This window comes from Struthio camelus, chromosome 4 (genome assembly GCF_040807025.1).
Source record: "Struthio camelus isolate bStrCam1 chromosome 4, bStrCam1.hap1, whole genome shotgun sequence".
Classification (NCBI taxonomy): domain Eukaryota; kingdom Metazoa; phylum Chordata; class Aves; order Struthioniformes; family Struthionidae; genus Struthio; species Struthio camelus.
The window spans coordinates 5,427,061-5,446,977 of NC_090945.1; the positions used below are offsets into that span (position 1 = coordinate 5,427,061).

At 53.3% G+C, this 19,917-nt stretch overlaps 4 protein-coding genes across 15 annotated transcripts in view; all 4 read right to left on the minus strand.

The window, feature by feature from the left end:
* Positions 1–418: 418 nt before the first annotated feature.
* Positions 419–6,077, minus strand: LOC104152106 (sulfotransferase 1B1). Of its 3 annotated transcripts, none has more exons than XM_068941141.1 (8): positions 5,968–6,077; positions 2,424–2,572; positions 2,045–2,173; positions 1,821–1,918; positions 1,559–1,685; positions 1,364–1,458; positions 1,109–1,289; positions 419–1,035 (listed from the first exon to the last, which is right to left on the minus strand). In XM_068941141.1, the coding sequence occupies exons 2-8, from the start codon at positions 2,569–2,571 to the stop codon at positions 923–925; spliced, it is 891 nt and encodes a 296-aa protein (XP_068797242.1). In that variant the 5' UTR covers position 2,572; positions 5,968–6,077; the 3' UTR covers positions 419–922. The 3 variants fall into 3 exon arrangements, with proteins under 3 accessions (XP_068797242.1, XP_068797241.1, XP_068797243.1); XM_068941140.1 differs by lacking the exon at positions 5,968–6,077 and adding an exon at positions 2,805–2,978; XM_068941142.1 differs by lacking the exon at positions 5,968–6,077 and adding an exon at positions 2,805–2,904 and having other exon boundaries at positions 2,424–2,654.
* On the minus strand, positions 3,301–6,550 carry LOC104152459 (sulfotransferase 1B1-like). The gene is made up of 8 exons (XM_068941143.1): positions 6,204–6,550; positions 4,910–5,058; positions 4,601–4,726; positions 4,342–4,439; positions 4,117–4,243; positions 3,895–3,989; positions 3,640–3,820; positions 3,301–3,566 (listed from the first exon to the last, which is right to left on the minus strand). Exons 2-8 carry the CDS (start codon positions 5,055–5,057, stop codon positions 3,454–3,456), a joined length of 888 nt encoding a protein of 295 aa, XP_068797244.1. The 5' UTR covers position 5,058; positions 6,204–6,550; the 3' UTR covers positions 3,301–3,453.
* Positions 6,551–8,204: 1,654 nt separating this feature from the next.
* Positions 8,205–10,793, minus strand: LOC104152065 (sulfotransferase 1 family member D1). Of its 2 annotated transcripts, none has more exons than XM_068941146.1 (8): positions 10,459–10,793; positions 9,923–10,120; positions 9,712–9,837; positions 9,504–9,601; positions 9,295–9,421; positions 9,071–9,165; positions 8,777–8,957; positions 8,205–8,630 (listed from the first exon to the last, which is right to left on the minus strand). In XM_068941146.1, the coding sequence occupies exons 1-8, from the start codon at positions 10,535–10,537 to the stop codon at positions 8,518–8,520; spliced, it is 1,017 nt and encodes a 338-aa protein (XP_068797247.1). In that variant the 5' UTR covers positions 10,538–10,793; the 3' UTR covers positions 8,205–8,517. The 2 variants fall into 2 exon arrangements, with proteins under 2 accessions (XP_068797247.1, XP_068797246.1); XM_068941145.1 differs by having other exon boundaries at positions 10,291–10,459.
* Positions 10,794–11,730: 937 nt separating this feature from the next.
* The window catches only part of SLC20A2 (solute carrier family 20 member 2), a 58,546-nt gene continuing 50,359 nt past the window's right edge, over positions 11,731–19,917 (minus strand). For 7 of the 9 annotated variants that reach the window (XM_068941155.1, XM_068941160.1, XM_068941156.1 and 4 more), the window contains one exon: positions 11,731–13,452. In XM_068941155.1, coding sequence (XP_068797256.1) covers positions 13,288–13,452 — 165 coding nt within the window. In that variant the 3' untranslated portion in view covers positions 11,731–13,287. Of the gene's footprint in view, positions 13,453–19,300; positions 19,386–19,917 lie in introns of all 9 variants that reach the window. The other 2 variants (XM_009687228.2, XM_068941159.1) reach the window with 2 other exon arrangements.

Below are 19,917 nucleotides of genomic sequence, written 5' to 3' on the forward strand. Positions count from 1 at the left end.
GATAAATCCTCCTTTTGCCCTCAGCTTTATTCCCCGCTTGGGGAACGGCTGGCCCCCCAGCCCTCCCTGGGGCACCCAGGAGGCATTCACCCCATCCCTCGGACCGCGGTTCCCCTCAGAGAAACTAGTGCATGGGGAAGGGTCTCTCTTCCCTGCCAGCGCATCCTGGCCCCCTCACCTCCCCTCTCCCCCATGGCCCCGGCAGCTGGGGGAGGTGCGTGGCCATAACCGTGCTGTGTGTACTCCCCCCTCAACCCTAAAGTGTGACCTCAGCGGGTCCTTTTCTGATGCCGGCTGATGCGGCACTGAGGTAAGAGGTGACAGTGGGGGAAGGGGGGGGAGGCTTTCGGTGGGCCCCTGGCCCCACGTAAGTCCAAGCATGTGGGCCGATGTGAGAGAGAGTTTGCAGAGATGCGCGTACTGGGCAGGAAACCACCTTTATTTGTCGCATGCTGGAAACGTCACCGCGCCAGTGCGTATTTGGGGGCTCACAGACCAAGGGGCCCCCAAATGCTCACCGCAGGTGGGACTTGGGGCTCTTGGCTTAGTTAGAAATGCACTCCCAATAGCTGAAAAGCTGGCATTATTTCTTCAAAATAGCTGTCGCATAGGACATATCTTAGACACAGCCAAGGAGGTTTATGTGCGATGAGTGCAATATTAACTCTAGGGAGACTCCGCCGTGCTTCCTAGTGTTGGAATAACCTTTACACGGGCCGGAGGTGTCCTTGGACTATCAGTGACCATGCAGGCATCAAGCTCCCACTTTGTAAAACAACCTTTTGCGTAAGAAAATTAGTGAGATGCAACCAGGTGCTGGGGCAGTACTAATGCCAATGCCGAGAGGAAATATTGGGTGGGGGGCAGAAAAAGGGGCCAGTGGGCTCCGGTGGGGCCGTGGGGTGCGCGGTGGGCGCCGTCCTCAGAGCTCGGTGCGAAAGTGCAGGTCGGTCCCTGCCATCTTCTGCGCGTAATCCTCGTCGAAGCGCTCGCTCTGGGCCACGGTGAAGTGGTTCTTCCAGTCGCCGGCGATGCCTGGGGCCGGGCGAGACGGGTGAGCGGGGCCGCAGCAGCAGGGGGAACCGCGTGGGGGCCGAGAGCCGCTCACCTTTGCGCATGAAGGGGCTGATGTCATGGTCCATGAGATCGGCGGGCACCGAGGTGTAGTTGGTGGTGGGGTTGTCCCGCATGGCCTCGAAGGAGGTGTGGCGGGTGATGGCATCCAGCACTGCCGCCGGCAGGTCCTGCTGCAGGAACTGCGCTACCTTCCCGATCTCCCGCCGGGGGTCCTGCCAGGAACGATGCAGACACTCAGCCCCAGCCCCTGCACCACTGCCGCCATCCCCATCCCCCGGGACCTCACCTCCTTCATGTCCTCATAGAAGAGGTAGAGGATGGGGTGCTCCTTCCTCCGCTCCCAGTAGCCCTTCACGTGGTCATGCCAAGAGCCATAGGCCACTGCGTGGTGGGACAGAGTCAGGGGTGTCACAGGGGGGATGGAGAGTGGGATATGGGGCTACCACCCCCGCCATGGGGCCAGGGGTGCCCCCAGACCCACCTCTGCCCGCCATGAACTCCTCCAGGTACTCGGCCCAGGTGCCAGGGTGTGGCAGCATCTTGTTCATCAGGGTGAAGTGGTAGAAGGAGACAGCCACGTCCTTGGCGTTGCGGCCCACATAGACCATCTGCGGAGGGGCATAGGGTGCGCGAGAGGCGGCCCCCAGGCACCCCACAGCAGGGACCCTGCAGGGCAGGAGTGGGAGGGCAAAAGGCCCTCCAAGTCCATGGGGACCCCCCCCAGGGTGCGGGCAAGCAGTTACCTTGCAGCCGTTGGCCCAAAAGGTCGGGGGCAGCACATGGACGGGCAGGTGGGTCTTCACCACACGGGGTGAGGGCATGGAGGCCAGCTGCTCTGTCCCTGTGGGAGCCCCACATTGCGTCCCCAGCCGGCCTGCGTGACTCAGCCCCAGCCTGCACCCAGCGCAGGAACCGGCCGCCTTTCCTACACCCCAAGCCAGTGCATCGAAGCCCTCAGCCCTGCTACCTGCCAGCATCTGCCCGGGGAAGACCAACTCCAGCATGGGCACCCGGTGGGTGATCGCATCCCTCTTGCACTTCTCAGGGTCGCCGCCGTGCAGGATCATGTCCACAATCTCGCTGATCCAGGTGGTGCCTGGGGAAAGCAGCCCAGTGGCTTTAGAAGGGGGCCAACCTGCTGGCCCCGACCGCGGGGCCCAGGGCCCAAAGGGAAATCACAGCACAGCTCTGTCTGGCAGCCCTGAACGTGCCATGTCCCCCGAGGCGAGCAGGTCCCAGCTATGCCATGCACTCGCCTGCCTGCAGGCTCCCCCTGCCTGCAGGCAGCCCAGGGACCTGTTGCTGCCCCGCGGCCACCACGTCGTGGGGATCTCATGGGAGCTCACCGGATTTGGGGAAGGTGGCCACCACGATGTCCTCAGGGCGGCTCTGGAAGGCGTCGACCCGCTCCCAGTTGTGGGCGAAGGCGCAGACCATGGGGATGCCGTGCACCGTGCGCCAGGGCTGCCGCAGAAGGCTGTCCGCTGAGGCCATCCTGCCGGTGCCAGGAGGGATGTCAGGGGCCAGCCGGCAGGAGCGATCCCTGCCGGAGCCCCTCTCACTGGAAGCCCCGTGCCCTGGGAGAGGCAGCGAGGCTTCCAGAGCAGGGCCCGAAGGTTGCCCCTTCCTCGCCACTGCACCCGCTGCCAGGAAGCGGGTGCCTGAGGTTATTGCAGCAGCCGCCAGCCCTGGCGAGGCCTGGGGGTACCCCCTGCGCCCCAGCTCACCTGGCACCCTGCTGCTCCACACCGGCAGGCAACCCTAAGGCAGGGAGGGTGGCAGCACACTCGGGGCCCTGACGCGGTTTTCACAAGGAGGGGAAGGGCCAGAGGCAGGGGCGGGCAAGGGAGGAAATGTTTGCCTGCGCTGCCATGCCAAGGAGGGAGGAGTGAGCGAGGGGAAAGGTCGGCAGCCAGCAGCATGGTTTCCCACCTGGTTCCTGGGCTTGGAGCAGGTTGTTTTTCTGCCTGTGGTTTTTTTTTTTTTTTTTGTGGACATCCTCTGTGACCCTGAGAGGTGTAGGCAGCAATAACCCTGCAAAGCCCCAGCACGGGAGAGCAAGGGGAAGGGAGGGCGGGGGGGGCCTCGCTCGCTTGCCCCTCCAGGTGGAGGGGGGGGACTCTGGGCAGCACACCCCCTGCCCAGGGGCAGCCTCCAAGAGCTTTCCTGCGCGTAGGTGCAAACGGGACTGGGAATCAGCACAGATGCACATGACCCTGAGGCTGTTAATAAGGACGTTTTATTTTATTTCTCTCCAGCAGGCCGAGCTCCAGCCCCAGGGGAGGGTGCAGCAGAGGCTCAGCACAGCTGTCAGTGCAGGTCAGGGTTGGTCCCCGGGTCCAGCAGTGGCTGTGGGGTGCGCGGTGGGCGCCGTCCTCAGAGCTCGGTGCGAAAGTGCAGGTCGGTCCCTGCCATCTTCTGCGCGTAATCCTCGTCGAAGTGCTCGCTCTGGGCCACGGTGAAGTGGTTCTTCCAGTCGCCGGCGATGCCTGGGGCCGGGCGAGACGGGTGAGCGGGGCCGCAGCAGCAGGGGGAACCGCGTGGGGGCCGAGAGCCGCTCACCTTTGCGCATGAAGGGGCTGATGTCATGGTCCATGAGATCGGCGGGCACCGAGGTGTAGTTGGTGGTGGGGTTGTCCCGCATGGCCTCGAAGGAGGTGTGGCGGGTGATGGCATCCAGCACTGCCGCCGGCAGGTCCTGCTGCAGGAACTGCGCTACCTTCCCGATCTCCCGCCGGGGGTCCTGCCAGGAACGATGCAGACACTCAGCCCCAGCCCCTGCACCACTGCCGCCATCCCCATCCCCCGGGACCTCACCTCCTTCATGTCCTCATAGAAGAGGTAGAGGATGGGGTGCTCCTTCCTCCGCTCCCAGTAGCCCTTCACGTGGTCATGCCAAGAGCCATAGGCCACTGCGTGGTGGGACAGAGTCAGGGGTGTCATAGGGGGACACGGCAGCACCCAGGCACCCTGCAGCAGCATGTCTTGCCCCCGCATGTCCTCCTGGGGCTGCGTCTCTGGGTGCTGCCCTTGGCCCACCTCTGCCCGCCATGAACTCCTCCAGGTACTCGGCCCAGGTGCCAGGGTGCGGATGCAGCTTGTTCATCAGGTCAAAGTGGTAGAAAGAGACAGCCACGTCCTTGGCGTTGCGAGCCACGTAGACCATCTGCGGAGGGAGCATTTGTAGCCTGGCATTTGCAAGGTCCCTGCAGGGCAGGTCACTGTCCACGCTCTCCTCCGCTCCTCGCGCCGGCAGCTGGTTACCTTGCAGCGCTTTTCCCAGAAGGACTTAGGCAGGAGGTGGGCTGGGATGTGGGTCTTGATGATGCGCGGGGACGGCATCAGCACCAGCAGCTCCGTGCCTGGAAAGGAGGTTTCCGCCAGCACGTTCCTGCTGCGAGTGGGGCACCCGGCGTCCCCACCACGGGCACTAGGGCCAGTGCCCTGCTTCACGGCAGCCCTGCGGCACCCACTGCCCCCACATGCCCTCCCATGGGCCCCGCGGCCCTGGCTGCTTGGCTACCTGCCAGCATCTCAGGGGCAGCGAACTCCAGCATGGGCACTCGGTTGGTGATGGCTTCCTGCTTGCATTTCTCAGGGTCGCCGCCTTTCAAGATCAGGTCCACGATCTCACTCACCCAGGTGGTGCCTGGCAAGGAGAGGCCAGACCTCCGGCTGGCTCAGTTCCCAGGTAGGATCTCCATCCCGGCTCCCAGCCAGCCGAGGAGCCAGTGCCATTTTGGCAAGTCCCCATCCATAGCCTGACAGGGCAGCTCCGGGTCAATGCCTCCCTTTGGGGAGCCCCCTCTCCAGTGACCCCACGGGAGCTCACCGGATTTGGGGAAGGTGGCCACCACAATGTCCTCAGGGCGGCTCTGGAAGGCGTCGACCCGCTCCCAGTTGTGGGCGAAGGCGCAGACCATGGGGATGCCGTGCACCGTGCGCCAGGGCTGCCGCAGAAGGCTGTCCGCTGAGGCCATCCTGCCGGTGCCAGGAGGGACGTCGGGGGCTGGCTGGTGGGAGCGATCCCTGCCGTGGCCCCCCGGCCCCGTGCCCTCCGTCGGGGAGAAACCACCCCCTGCTCGCTGGTGTGCATAGTGGGGCTCAGCTGGGCAGGGGGACGGCAGTCCCCAGCCCTGGCGGAGGCCTGGGAGCTCTTTGCAGAGCTGTGTCAGCGATGGGAAGCAGCCGGGAGCAGGGCTCGGCCTCCACCCGTGGCCTTTTGGGGGCAGCAGAGGGGAAAAGCTTTGAGGAAGGGGAGCTGCTGCTTTGCCAAAGGGCAGGTCCCTGCAAAAATCTGTGGCTTCCGACGTGACTCACTCCTTCACAGGCAGCAAAAATTAAACTTACATGAGTCTTAAACCTGGGCTGCTGGGGCACCATCCCCTGGCTGGGGAGAGGCACGAGCAGGTGGCCCTGACCCGATATCTTTCTTCACCTGCTGTTAGACTTTGGCTGAGGTACCCTCCCCCCCCCCAACCCCAGCCTCTGTACTGCTTTTCTATTGCTCCTGTTCGTAATGCCTCCCGTCTCAGGTGAAACACCTTTCTGCAGTATAATTTCAACGTCCTAGAGGTGTCTTACAAAGGTGGGCTCAGGCAGAGCGACCCTGCCGGCAGGCCGATCGGGTTTGAAGCCCGCCCCCCCCACCCCCCCAAGCCCCCCGCTGCAGCCCGCTCCAAGGGCACATCTGTATTTCTGGCCGTGATTTCTGCCCGACACTTGAACCCTCAGGAAAATGGAGTTTGCAACTACTGCTTGCAAAGGGAGCGCCGGCGGAGTAGTGCCAAAGCCTGGCGGCGGGGGCGACGGCCTGCTTCAACGGGTCTAAAGCCAGCGGAGGAAGGAAAAGGAGCAGGCAGCCGAGGGGGGGGGGAGGTCCAAACCCACCTGAAACGGTGGCTGCCAAACCGTCGCACCGAGCAGCCGAGCTTCAGCTCGAAGCACTTTAAAAGAGCAGGTTTTTCGCCTTGCCCGGGGACAGGGACCGCGCTCGAGTCGCCGAGCTTTGCAGGGAGTCAATCAGTAACCAGCTCGCCTTCCCGCGCCGCCAACGTGCCCCTCCTCCCCCCCCCCCCAAAACTGGGTGACCGCCGCGACACGCACGGCTCAGGCCTCCCCGTTACCTGTGTCTGGCATGCGCCGTCTCACGGTGGGGGGGTAGAGGAGGGAAAAGCTTGGCCCGGAGTGGGGAAAAGGGGATTTATTTCCCCCCCCCCCCGCAAAACTCCGACACACACACACACGCACACACCCTGCGTGGAAAATGGAGGCGCGGGGAGGTGCCTCAGGACGCCGGAGGCCTGGGGACGCCCCCCGCCCGGGAAGGGAGCGGGAGCAACCCAGACCCTGCGCAACATGAGGGAGGAGCACCGGGAGAGGCCGAACCGAGGGTGGGGGGGCCGCAACAGCTCCCGGCCCCCGGCCCTGGGCCAGCTCGGGCCTTACGCCCGTGATGAGTTGTGCAGTACTCAGCGCCCCCCCCCCCCCCCAGTGCAAAACCCGAGCTCGCACTGCTGCTGGAGGAGGTGGCCGGGGGGGGGGAGGGGGTCCTTTGCAGGACACAAGGCCTTTGGGGCCCACGGGCCAAGCCCTAGCACACCGATGCGGGGCCAAAGTTCGGGCGCTGCAGGGTGGCAAAATGCTGCTGCAGCAGATATCGTGCTACTGGGGAAAGGGTTTAAAGGCGGTGGTGGTTAAAAATCCTCCTCCTTATCGCCCTTCAGCAGGAAGATAAGCCAAGTCACCAGCATACAGGAGAGGAAAAAAAAAAGAGCTGTGCATGGAGCGTAGCTTGCACATTTGCCTGCCCCAAATTGCTCCTAATTTGAAGGGTCTCTGCCATTTGGGGTAAGGGGAAATCAGAAGAGGGTCTGTTTTTTCCTGGAATTTCTCCACCTCACCCCCTGTTCATGACTTCACAGACTGGCCCCAGCTGCTTCCTGGAGCTGATGTGGCTTTTCTCCTCCTGCATGTGTTAGGCTGAACGCAAGCGTGTGGCGTCCCTCCTTCACTTGGCACCGATTTTTTCACAGCTGCATCTGGAAAATTCCAGATAACAATAATTGCTGCAGGATTCGGGCTCTCGGAGGCAGCTTACTGGGACAAATGGTCCCAGAGCCACTCGGGGTTGGCATCTCATGGAGGACTGGGCTACGTACGCAGCCCCCGCACTGGGCTTTTTTGGAAAAGTCCCCTTTTGGGGAATTGCAGAGATATGCTGGAGCTCCAGGGGCTCAACTTTCGGGGGGGGGGGGGGGGGGGGGGCTGGGGGATGCTTGCAAGATCTCACCCAGCCATGAAGGAGCAATGAAAATTTCTCTCTGCCCAAAGACCTTGGGGCAGATCGCCACCACCTCCCGCTTTGTAAAGAGCATTGCAGCTATCCAGGGGCATAAAAGCGCCGGCATATCTGGGAGGTGCAGGGACAGCGAGGTCGCTGGTACCTCGTGGCCGCTTTGGGTTTCTGTCCACTGATTGCCAAGGCTCTGTTGCCTCTGGCACCGCCATTTGCTTTGTAGGTGAGGTCGCAGGGCCTCAGAGTGATGCTTCAGAGGAAAATTTTGCCCTGCAAGCGTTTCCTAGCTCCTGCAGGTACCTTAATGCAGGTACCTCATGATGGAGAGCCGTGCTCGGGGTCCGGCTGAATGTCACTGCAAGCCGCATAAGGACAGAGCCTTTGGGTACTAAATGCTTGCAGTTTTATGCTGCTGGGAGACCCAGGACTCTCTGTTTGCCCTTTGGGTTTGCTGCAAATGTACCATCTCCCCACGCAGAGGCTCGCTTTTCCCTTTTTGCATGCCTCTGGCTCTCCTCCTTGGGATGCCTGCGGGTTGCATCCCTGGGGCGGGAGTTTCTGCTGCTTCAGCTCAGAGGGATAAAACTGATTTTCAGCTGCACACCCCCTGCCCCCATGCAAACCAGGTCCGGCCAGGAAGGGACCGTGGGCCAAGAGCAGGACAGCCACCACCGGTTGCCTGCACAGCTAAGCCTTTTACTAAGACGTACCCAGGAAAGGGGTTTTTTTTGTTGTTTTTTTTGTTTTTTTTAACCAGCAGATAGGCGAGTTTGCGATGCCAATCCTTCCACTTGTTCCTAGCACCCTTAGCCACAGAGCAAAGCTCACCTTCTCCGCCACCATCACACTTTATTGCCAGAAGGGAAAACAAATCACTGCTGATTGTCACATAGCACAAAATCGCACGACACGGCGAGGCCGGACCCAGATTTAGCCTGCGATGACAGCTGTCGAAGAAACTCCCGATTCGTTCCCCACACGGTGAAGAACCCCTCCCTCCACCTCCAAAAACTGGAGCAGAAACCTCCAGCACTGCAGTGGGAGGAAACCCTGACTCTCCTCTCCGCAGAGAGGGACCCATGAAACGTGGCGGCAGCAGCTCAGACCCACCAGGCTGGGCTACCAGCATGTCCGGTATCCCCTTATATCTCCATGCGGAAGCAGAGGTCGGAGCCCTCCATTTGCTTCTTGTAGTGCTTGTCGAAGCGCTCATTCTGGGCCACTGTGAAGTGGTTTTTCCAGTCCCCAGCGATCCCTGGGGGTGAGAAAATCAAGCAGAGTGGCCAGCTGGGCCACAAGGCCATTGCCCCAAGGCCCTGTGGCCACCCCAGGGCGATCTTCAGCAGCGATTTAATGCTACAGGGGGCTGTGGGAAGAGCCACTCACAGCGCCAGCACTCACCTTTCCGCAGGAAGGGTGACAAGCTGTGGTCCATCACCCAGCTTGGCAGGGTCTCATAGTTGGCAGCGGGGTTTTTCCTCATCTCCTGGAAGGAGGTGTGGTGGATGATCTTTGCCACCGTGCTCTCAGCCACCTCCTTGCCGAGGAACTGGATGATCTTCTGCAACTCACGCCGGGGGTCCTGCGGAGAGGGGCGCCCAGAGAGGCACATAAGCTGGCCCTGAGGGGATGGTGGGGGCAGCATGGTGCCCCTGGCAGCCTTCTCCAAGCCACCCCCACCCTTCTTGCCCTCACCTGCTTCATATCCTCATAGAAGAGATAGAGGACCCGCTTCTCCTTCCTCTTCTCCCACCAGTCTTTCACGTGGGTGTACCACGACCCGTACGCCACTGCAGGCCAGCAGCATAGAAGGGAAGGCATATTTGGGGTTTAATTGGTCCAGTGGGTCCTACCCTGTGGCCATCTTGTGGGGTTAGGGGGCCCCAGGGGGCAGGATTTGTCCCAGGCTTGGCTCCCACCTTTCCCAGCCATGAAGTTCTGCAGAAAGTCCTCCATTGTGCCAGGGTCAGGGTGCATCTTTGCCATTTGGTAGAAGTAGTAGTAGGAAACGGCCACATCCTTGGGGTTGCGGGCAACGTAGATCACCTGGGGGCAGGAAACATGGGTCAGAGAGGCAGCAAGGCTGAGGGTCGCCCCATGGGATGTTCTGGTCCGCAGCAGCACCCACCTTGCAGTCCTGATCCCAGAAGGAGACAGGGAGCAGCTGGACGGGGAGGTGGGTCTTCACCAGGCGCGGCGAAGGCATCTTGGTCAGTAGTTCGACACCTGTGGGGGGGGGGGGGGCAAGTGGGTTAGCGAGGCAAACACCGCCAGGGGCTGGCATGGAGCTGCCCCGGCTCAACCCCATCCCCGGACACCGATGCCGCAGGACCCACCATTCTGCATGTCAGGGGCATTCATCTCCAGGAAGGGCACCCGGTTGAAGATGGCATCCCGCTTGCATTTCTCCACATCGCCATCATGGTAGATCATGTCCAAGATCTCACTGAGCCACGTGGTGCCTGGAGCAAGGCAGGAGTGTTTTGAGGCCACCAGCACCCCTCACCACCCTCCCGCCTCATCCCCACGCCCACCGGGGCCACTCACCTGATTTGGGGTAGGTGCAGATGAGCAGGTCATCGGGCCGGGCTTTGAAAGACTCCACTTGTGGCCAGCCCTGGATGAACCACTTGTAGAGGGGGATCCCATGGAGGGTGCCCAGCTCCTCTCGGACAAGGTCCTCCCTCCCCATCTCGGCTTTCAGAGCACCGTGTCCACGAGGGTTTCGGCTCACTCGGCAAGGTGCTGGGACAAGGCAAAGAGGGTCAGAGGGGCTGTTCCCGAGGAAAACGCACCTTCAGGCAAAGTCCACCCCTAGATAAGTGGGTCCCCTCTGGACCTGGTGGGAAGGGAGAGCAGAGTGGGCATTTCCCTGATGGGATTTTTTAGGGATTTGCTAGGTACCAAAAAGCCACCTGGCTTTGGCCCCTCAGTGCCCAGCGCTGCAGCTCTTGTATGAAGGGCTGGTGGGAGCCCCACCACTACGGTGCAGGCCTGCATTTCCGGAAAGCCGAAGATGGTTTGAAGCTCCACCCTCCCCCTCCCCCTCCCCCCCCCCAACCGCAGCCAGCGCTGCACCATACCTGCTGGGAGACCTGCGGCTACTGGGTCGGTGGTGTCACTCTGCTGGGACTGTCCGTGCACTTCTGCCCTCCCACTCATTTTCGGTAATGGTTAACAAGCCATGGTGCCGTGGCGTGGCACGGCCGCCCAGAGGGCGTGTTTAGAGGGCCATGAGCCTGCAGGATGCAAGATGGCTTCAGGGCGGTGCCCCAGGACATCCCCCAGGGATGCCCAGGAGGTTGACTTGCAGCCCAGCTCACAGCCAGGAGATGTCCCTGCACACTGCTGAATAGCACCAGGGGAAAGCCGACAGGCCAGCCAGGCACTGAGCCGCTGCCAAAGTCAGCCAGGCACTGAGCCGCTGCCAAAGTCGGCGGCACAGCTGTGTGTAACACGTCAGGAGTTGAGCTTAAAGGTTTATCTCGGCAACTCAACCTGAAGCTAGACAAAGATATCTTAATTACTGATAGCTCCCAAGGACCTAAATTTGGAAACAAGGCCTCCTGCACCCTAGGAAGGGCCAGCCCGTGGGCAGTAAGTGCCGTTAATTGAAATTATAATGACACCACTTGCGATAACAAGTCATCTAAGAGATGATCCCGAGGCTGCATGCCCATGAACCAAAAAATTTGTGAAGGTGGCAGTGCTGCCTGGGTTTTGTGTAGTTTTGCTCCTTGTGGGCAACTTTCGGGCATGCCAAGCCCCGTGTCCACCCCTAGGTCTTAAATCATCTTCACGTGTTCACGAGCTGGTCGTTTCACTCAGTCACCGACCACCCATCCCACCTGGTTGTTACCACTATTTATATAACCGGGCTGGAGTTTCAGAGTGCTCGCAAACCAAGAGCCACAGTGCCATGGAGAGGGCAATGTTTATGGGTCCCTGAAAGGCAGGGTTTTTCCCAGATCCTTGGCAGAAAGCAGCAGGAGCCAGAAGGTGCCTGGGACAACTGAGCAGATGGGAAGTACCCAGGGACCTTCTGACCTTCTGACCTTGCACGCTCGCCATAGAAATGTTTGCCACAGGAGCCGCCAGAGCAGGTGGGAGCGATGCTGGCAACGCCAGGGCAGCAGAAGTAAATAGGGGGGTTTTGTTAGCGTGGCACAGAGCTCCGGTTCAGTGTTTCATACCAGCTCCAACCCCGGACCCAAGTGGATGAAGAACAAAAAGTGGCAAGGGCCAAGTAGTAGGATTTAGCTGCCCATGCAGGGAAGCTTTTGCTTTTGCGCCAGTCCCCGTTAACAGCTGACGTGGATGCGCAACGCTCAAAAAATCCAAGACGCAAACAGTGATGGGGCTGTTTCTCCTTTTATTATAAATTTAGTATGAATGACCAATGGAAAAGTCACAATGGAGTACCAAGACCGTTTATCAAAATTTTAGCAGCATTTAAACAGTAATAGATTCCCAACCTCATCCGGCCACCCCTTTGCCCTTACCTCTTCCCCAAGAAACAGTAACCTTAATGCAAATGTGCTTTCCAAAGCTGTGCAGGGGATGTAGCTGGCCATTTTCCACACAGGTCCCCTGAGCTGCTGGGAAAAATCTCATCCTAAATGCTGGTTACCATGCAATCTCCATTCATGCAGCGCCAGAGTCTCGTCCCCTAGTCATGGTGGACAGCAGCACACGAGGCTGCCTGGTTGGGGTGTAGGATGAGACTTGCCTGGGGGGCCCAGTCCCAGCTTCAGGTATTTACTCACATCCTGGCTGTACTCAAGTCAGTTCAAGCAGCATTCGGTACCCCTTTCTGCACCGATACCTTCAATCACACAAAACTACCGCCCGCTTTCTACCTGCTGTTATTCCTTAGCATTTGTACATGGCTATGACATACACCCTACAATCCCACTCATTTACCTGAGATTGTGTGGTTGTGACGTGCTGGATAGAAAAGAGGAGACTGATGGTCTGTTCTTACACTGAAACCGATAGTAGGACAACTGGGAGCAAAGCCTTGTAAGGGGAAGGTAGAAAGTGAGCAGTGAGATACTTCAAACCACGAAATGAAGCCAGTATACTATAGTGAAACGTGGACAGTAGTGTTATGCCTACTAAGTAACAAGAACAAGTAGAACTAACCATTTTTTTGTGTGCTTTTTTCTTTTTTTTCAGTTACATTAAGACATGAACAGTACTCTCCCAGCTTTGCTGGTGGTAGTTTAGTGAAAATAACTTTAAATTAGAGGTGGGGAAACACAACACACGCCCACACGTGTAGACAACAACATAATATTGGCAAGCTATTCCCCTGCTTCTTTGGTACTTCCTAAACTTTCTTATCCAAAATATATAAGGGAAATGCACCATTTAAAAGTTACTGTTTGTAAGTATTTACAAAGCCATAACCATTACGCTATGATACACAAAGTTCAATATGATATGAACAAAGTTATTTTATGAAAAGCACTTCTGCACATTTTATTTTGTTCCAGTATCTTAATAGCTTTAAAAAAATTCATGTTATGCAGTCCTGTACCTCGCTTCTTCGTATAGCAAATGGACAAGAAACATTTCCTAATCCATACTCTTCTTCAAAAGATTAAAAAAATTGCCACCAAAATGATACACTATGTACAAATTTTACTAAATATTAAATTCTAGGCAATTATTTTCACCCCACTGATAATATAACTTAGGTATTGTTACCTACTATATGCATATATATTTCTTTAATATATAAGAAATGGCACCACATCACCATGTCACCAATATGACACATTGTTATGTACAGTAGATAAGAAGTTAGATATGGAAGATGAATCCTTTCCAACTGGTTCTTTCCAGGGAACGCTTCTCCCCTCCATAGTAGCTTGGCCGTTTCCCCTTTTCCTGGAGAAAGAGGCTCTTCAGACATAAGGCAGAATACCGTACATCAGCAGTGCCATCACTCCTGCACTGAACAAGCCAGCGACCGGGACAGTCACAAACCAGGCCAGGAAGATGTTGCGGAAGAGACGCCAGTCGACAGCTTTCTTGGAACGTATCCAGCCGACAGCTACCACGGAGCCGACCTTGGGAGCGTGGGGAGAAAGGGAAAGACAAGGTGTGAGACGCACCTCCAAACAGGTGTCAAACTCCCACGGCAAAACCAATGCCAGTCAGCTGATACCTCGCAGTGGTAGAAACCAGAGCGCTAAAATAAAGCAGCCCCTGTTGAGGACGGCTGTTTGCTGGCGGGGTGGCAGGAGATCAGGACTTCATCAGGCTTTCACCTCTCTGCTTGTCAAAGTTTGAATGTTTAAATGTCCTACAGGGCATACAAACTACCTGGACCTCCAGAAGTTTAGCTTCAGGAGGGGAATGGATAAACCACCAAAATACCCTTGGAAGGAATTGCTACCAGGGCAGTTGGGTGAATCAGCGTCCTTGGCAGGGTCCTTACTCCAGCAAGGTGCGATACTAGCTGTGAACAAGGCTGAGCAGGGGTCTGCCTGGGGCATTACAACAGCATGATGATCCAGTAACAGGGAGTTAGTGTTCCTCAGGACTCGCTTTTCATCTGGCTATTGCTATGGCCTTTCGAAGACAAAACACATGGCAGCAAGGGCAATGCTACAACCTAACTCTTTGTTCTTCCTTCAGATGAATTCTCAGGTACTGACCTCAGACGTAAACCCAGCATAATACTTCTTAAGAAAGAAATAGTTGAGAAAAATTTTCCCAGAAAAAAAAAATTAAGAAATGTAAAAAGCATATGGTAAAACTTTCAAAAACACTGCATTTCTTTGCTACCCTGGAAGTGGCATTCTGTGCCATTAGCAAAAAAAGAAAAAAGAAAAGCGTAGATCAGTGCAACTCTAACCAAGCACATGTTAGAAGAGCACGAAATGCAGAAGGAACATGCTTTTTTGAAGGAGGTGAAACTGCACAGACTCTAAAATACAGCGAGGCTTGTGCTCCTCTCTTGCAGCCTGAAATGCCATCCCTGCATCCTCTTTCCTGCTCATTTTCTTAATTAGAGTATTGGCCCCTTCCTATAAGTTAGAAGACAGGCCGCTCACCATGTGGGGAGCTAGGGAAATGGTAAATGTCCAGAGAACAGGGAACCAGCGAGCAGGTTGAGACAGGACAGAGATATTGAATCTTCATCTTTTGTTAACACCTGTTCAACTTTTAACTGCTGCGTAACATTTAAGAAAAAGGAGTTCTTTGTTGAAGACTCTGTTGCTGTCAGTGAATAAGACTTTCCAAAGTTCCTATGACAGAACAAGGGAAAACTAAACTTGGTATTATTCTAATACCAATATATTCTAATGTTCTAGTTTCTAAGCACAAAACACCTTTACAGAGCAACAGAAGCAAAACGTTGAAAGTCAACTTCAAAACTGTGTCTAAAGACGAGTGTGACATTACCTGAAAGGCTGCGCTTTACAGGAAGCACAAAATCTGAAGGAATAAAACTAAGAGCTTTTTTTGGTCTCAAAAAACATGAGGTTATTGCACTTGACCCAAGAACAAAATCTGTTAGATAATACTTGATCTGAAGAGGCAGTATGCTCAGCGGGGGGCAGCAGGTGAAGTGTTATGCCTGGCTGTACATGGTTTGCAGGTATCCAGAGAAGCAAAAACTTGCCCAGCTAAGAAGAACCCTGTATTTCTAAGTATCTCAAAGTGTTAATCCCAGCAAATGAAGTTTGGTTCTCCAGAAGCGCATTTGCTACTTTACATTGTGCATGCTTTTAGTGTCAGTCTGCTGCTCTGCAGCAAGTACTGCTTATTGCTCACGACTGCAGTCTACAGGAGATAACCACTGTGAGTCCTTCCCGAAATTTAAAAGGTATCAGCAATGATGGCATTGGTAAACTATTATTTCAAGCGTTATTAAAGTTTAGTTTATTAATAATGATTTTGATGGACTAAGGGTTAGGAGAGTAGCTAAAACTTCAGTGTAGAAAGACTAAAGCCATCCGTAGACTTTCAGATGAGATCTACTTTGAGATTGGTCTGAAACCAGTGCAGTTTGCCTTCAGTATGCTCTGCTTAGCTGTGGAGTTGCAGAAACGCTCTTGGCTCTCTTGCTCCCATGCGGTAGTATATCATAATAATACACAGAACATTATAATTCCATAATAGGAAGATAGATAATATTTACAAAACCCCAAGTAATAATAAAGGCAAAACAGAGCTGACAGTATGACCTCAGCAAAGCCATTTTTGCACTGGAAAACACTGAACTCCTGCTCTCTAATTTTCTTACTATGTGAACACATTTAATCTACCTGTTACAGCTTAGGAATGCCTGTTTATTTCTAGATCTCACATACTAGAATAAATAACAGATACTATGTGTAAGGTTCAGTACTGACCATTCGACTACCTGGGAAGCTATTATGCAGAAAGGCAAGGTCTGAATTCACAAGCACACCGGCTTTTCAGTGCTACATCCCGAGCGAGGCCGAACGCATGCAGTAAGAGCAAAGTAGCCTTGCTGCTCTTCAAAAGCAGGGTAAATTACCTTGCATTAAGGCACTGTTAGAGTTATATTCCGATTCATAAATTTCTTTCGAGGCCAAAAAGGCTACTGTGAGATTACTCTCCATTTTAGCTACTGGGCTGTAGATTCAGCACAGGCATATTGGGCAGTAACTACCTCATGTAGACAAAAGCCTCTGATTTGGGACGAAACACGATTCCCAAGCTGAGAGGGCTTGAAGAATCTTTCTCAGAATCAGGTATCTCTCTGATACCTCTGCTGCTTTTCTCACCATGACTATCCAGTCCGTTATAAATATACCCATTTGAAAGAAATGAAAGAGCACTTCTCTCTGTAACTTGGATAATTTGCCTTCCTCTTGGTACCTGGCCCTGACCACTGTAGAGAATTTACCACCAGTTCAAATCTCCTCTGGTATGAGTTCAGTTGAATTGTACATCTTGGGAGCAGCAACACAAGCGAAGTTCCCAGAACCCCCTAACAGCTCTTTGAGGAAGGTTTAGATGGATAAATTTCACCCTGCAGAACCCTTTCTTATACTGTTTTAAACGAATTTTAAGACCTGTCTGAGATATCTTGGTCACCTATACTGTCCTTTCCCCAAATCTCCTCTGTGGATGTGACCCAGACTCCTGTTCCTGGGACTTACATGCAACACCTTTAATTCTACAGTCGTATCTCAGCAACCTAGAAACTCTCTGTCGGCTAAAGCAAAAGCAGCTGATAGTTCGAAGACCAGAATTACCTTTTTCCTTTGAAGTATAAAACCTATTAAAAAAAAAAGTCACCTGACAAACTTGAAACACATAGTTAATATCAAGGACATTTGGGTTGCACAAGCTGTCTTTAAAGAAAATAGCACCTTCCCCAGTGAGTTTAGCAACCCTGTGCCCAACCCATGCTGACTGGGAAAAACAAAGAAAGGGACAGCCTTTCTTTTTGTTAAAAACAGCCCAACGAATGGGATTATCTTAACTAAAACTATATATAGGTCCCCTCCCACCAGCACCTGTTGCTCACAGGAGATACTATTTGGTAATATGGTGCCCTGCCTTCTTTCTAAATCTCCGGTTTGCAACCACATCAACTCCAAGACCTGAAACTTGCTGCCAAGGGCTTTCCTACATACTCAGTCACTGTTTTCTGAAGCAAGGCCAGGTGATTTTTGTTATACTCTATTGTTTCATGGTTTATGCTGCTCCTTCTTTGTCATCAGTTTATCTAGCTGTTGTGTATTCAGTTGATTGACACTCCCTTCAGCAGGGCCCCTACTTTAGCAAAAGTTATTTTATGATGAAGCAAGCAAAAGGGAAAAAGTTCTTCCCTTTCCCTGATGTTAGAGCTTAGGACTTAGACTCATCTCAAACCCACTTTCTTTTTGATTTCAGTGGCAAAATAATTTTGCTGCTGATAAAAAAGCACTCTGTCTCAATGGCAACTGCTTCTCTGATGCATCTGTGCCGAACGCAGCAGTGAAACAGGAGGGAAGAGCTGGCAATACTTTTAAAGAGAGGCATCTTGCCATGGAGCAAATGATTTATAGAATCTGTTTTATTCCTTTACTGGACCCTTACACAAAACAATGAATACAGCTTTTACAAGTGTTTGCCTTATCCTTCATCAGCCTGTTGGGATCCTTCAGCTTATTCTGCTGAAACACAGAGTGGATTATAATAATGTGACATCCTGGAACAGTCTAATCCTATTGTGAAGTGGGTCTTCCCATTAGGAACGATCCATCCAATTACATTCAGCAAACTACAGGCAGCAGACACAGACTAACTGCATTAACTGCTTTTATGAAAGTATTATTTAAGAGAATTATTTTGCTCTGCAGTTGGAAAAGACCAAGTCTTTAACTGTGTTGAGTCAATGCATGCATTTTAATGCAGCCCTCTCAATAGCTTTTGGCTTCCAAGTAATTTTTGATCCAAAGTCAGTACGTATGTCTGCACCAAAGTAAATTTTATCTTTGATGATGGTTGACTAGAAGTGCTTCAGCCACGCAACTCAGATAATCAAAGCTATTTTATTCAGTATATTAGTATTCAGTATACATTTGTTCTACAGTCAGCCTCAAGAGAGGGGTTTTAGGGCTAGAATTTTTTTAAGAAGTGGCTCGCATTGTTATTATTTTTCTAAATTTTGATTCAGAGGAACCAGAGTTAGGCCAACATCAAGAAATCTGAACAGCCTTTCAGAATAGCTCAACCCTGGCTACCGCTCAAAGAACTTTAAAGCAGAAGAAAGAAATGGTTTTGCAAAAGAGGAGCTTTCTGAAGAAGTGGTTTCCATTAGAAAAGGCCAATTCAACAATCTCCGGGCATTTTGCAGGATGTGTGGATTTCATGGCTGCTTTCACTGGAAACCAGGTCAATGTCACGGGCAAGGCTGCCCGGCCTCTCGCCAGCCTGCCCACCACGCACAGGAGCGGTGAGCCCTGAAAACCTGCCTGCTCCGGCCCCAGACAGGGCTGCAATGGCTCCAAGGCCCCGCTAGTGCAAAAGCAAATCCTGCAGGCAGTGGTGCCGTTAGGGCTTTGTGGTACGTCCCAAAGAAGAGGGCCCAGCAGGTCCGGCACCCTGATTTCGGAGGGGCTGCCCCTTGCCCTGCCCAAGAGAGAGGCATACAGACAGCTCTGAGTGCCAAGGGGCCTTGCAGAGTCTGCCAAGACTCAGTTTTGCTCAGAAAAAACACTTTTTCCGATTCTTTTTCAGAAGTCTGGCATGCTTTTTCGCTCACGCAGAACACAGCATATTTGGGGAAGCAGAGGAAGGAAAGGGTTTTTGATTCAGGAGTTTCCTGGGGAAGAGAATTCCAAATTCCTGCTAAATTCATCTAGCAACATAAATGTTCAAATGTGCCACATCGCTCATAAGCAATATAAGTGTTTTCTCACGCTGTGACAATGTATCATACGATACAGTCAAATCCTGCGCATTACCCAGCTTGTCTGTACTACAAGTTGGGCTTTTTCGTTTTAAAAAATATACAGTTTTTAAAGAACTAAGTAATTACTGGAGCCAGATTCAGTATCTTAGTGCACAAAAGTGAGGATACGTTTGTTTAAAAAAAAAGATACTAAAATATTAGCTTAGTGACGTAACAATATTTTTCATACAGATGGCGCTACAGTACACATCCTCGGGATCAAACACATTTATATTACTTTAACACAAATTCCATATTAGTTCAATCAGATCAAGTAAGGATCAAAGGCATTCCAGACTTTTGTGCAATTGCATCTAACCGTGACTTTGCTTAGCTGTACTTCCTTTAAGTACGCTCCTCGTTATTTTGTAATCGCCGCCTGCATGGTGCATCGCATAGTGAAGGCAATTTGCAACAATCAGTATTGCTCAAGTTTGGTTATAGGTTGTCCTAGTGATGCGATTTACTGATACGATCACTGCAAACTCCAATACCTTGCAATGGGTGGAGCTTATTGGAATACCCACATTTGAGGCTACAAGTACCGTTAGCGCACACATTACTTCAATGCAAAATCCACTGTGAAGAAATAAAAAAAAAAAAAGACAGATGGAAAACCTGTAGTAAAAGAGTTACATGCAGGAAATCCCATGCCATGCACTTATCAAGAAAGTGAAGTATAAATGACGAATGGTGCGCAGCCTCTGAACAGGGGAGAAATGCTACACAGCCAGGTTCAAATGGCACCTTCACAGGAAACCAGCTTCTTCATTTCCATATGCCCTTGCCATTGTTTGCTTTCAAATTGAGTTGAGGTTTTTGTATGCAATGTTTTTCTTTAGCAACAGCTATAGTGTTCACGCTCTGGTGGCTGCTATGCCCGATTGCAACAACCTTACTGTGACAACCTCAATGTATTTTTTGAAGCCTGATTTTTAAAATGTTGCTGGCACGGCGGACACACAATTATGCACCTCCGCCTAAATGTTCTCAGCGAGCGGCTCTTTTCCCCTCGCCGTGTTTCCCTGGCTGAAACATGCCATTATCAACTGATGTGAGCAGCACAATTTAAGATGAATAGTCCAGACTGCCTTGACTGCAGTCGCTCAGC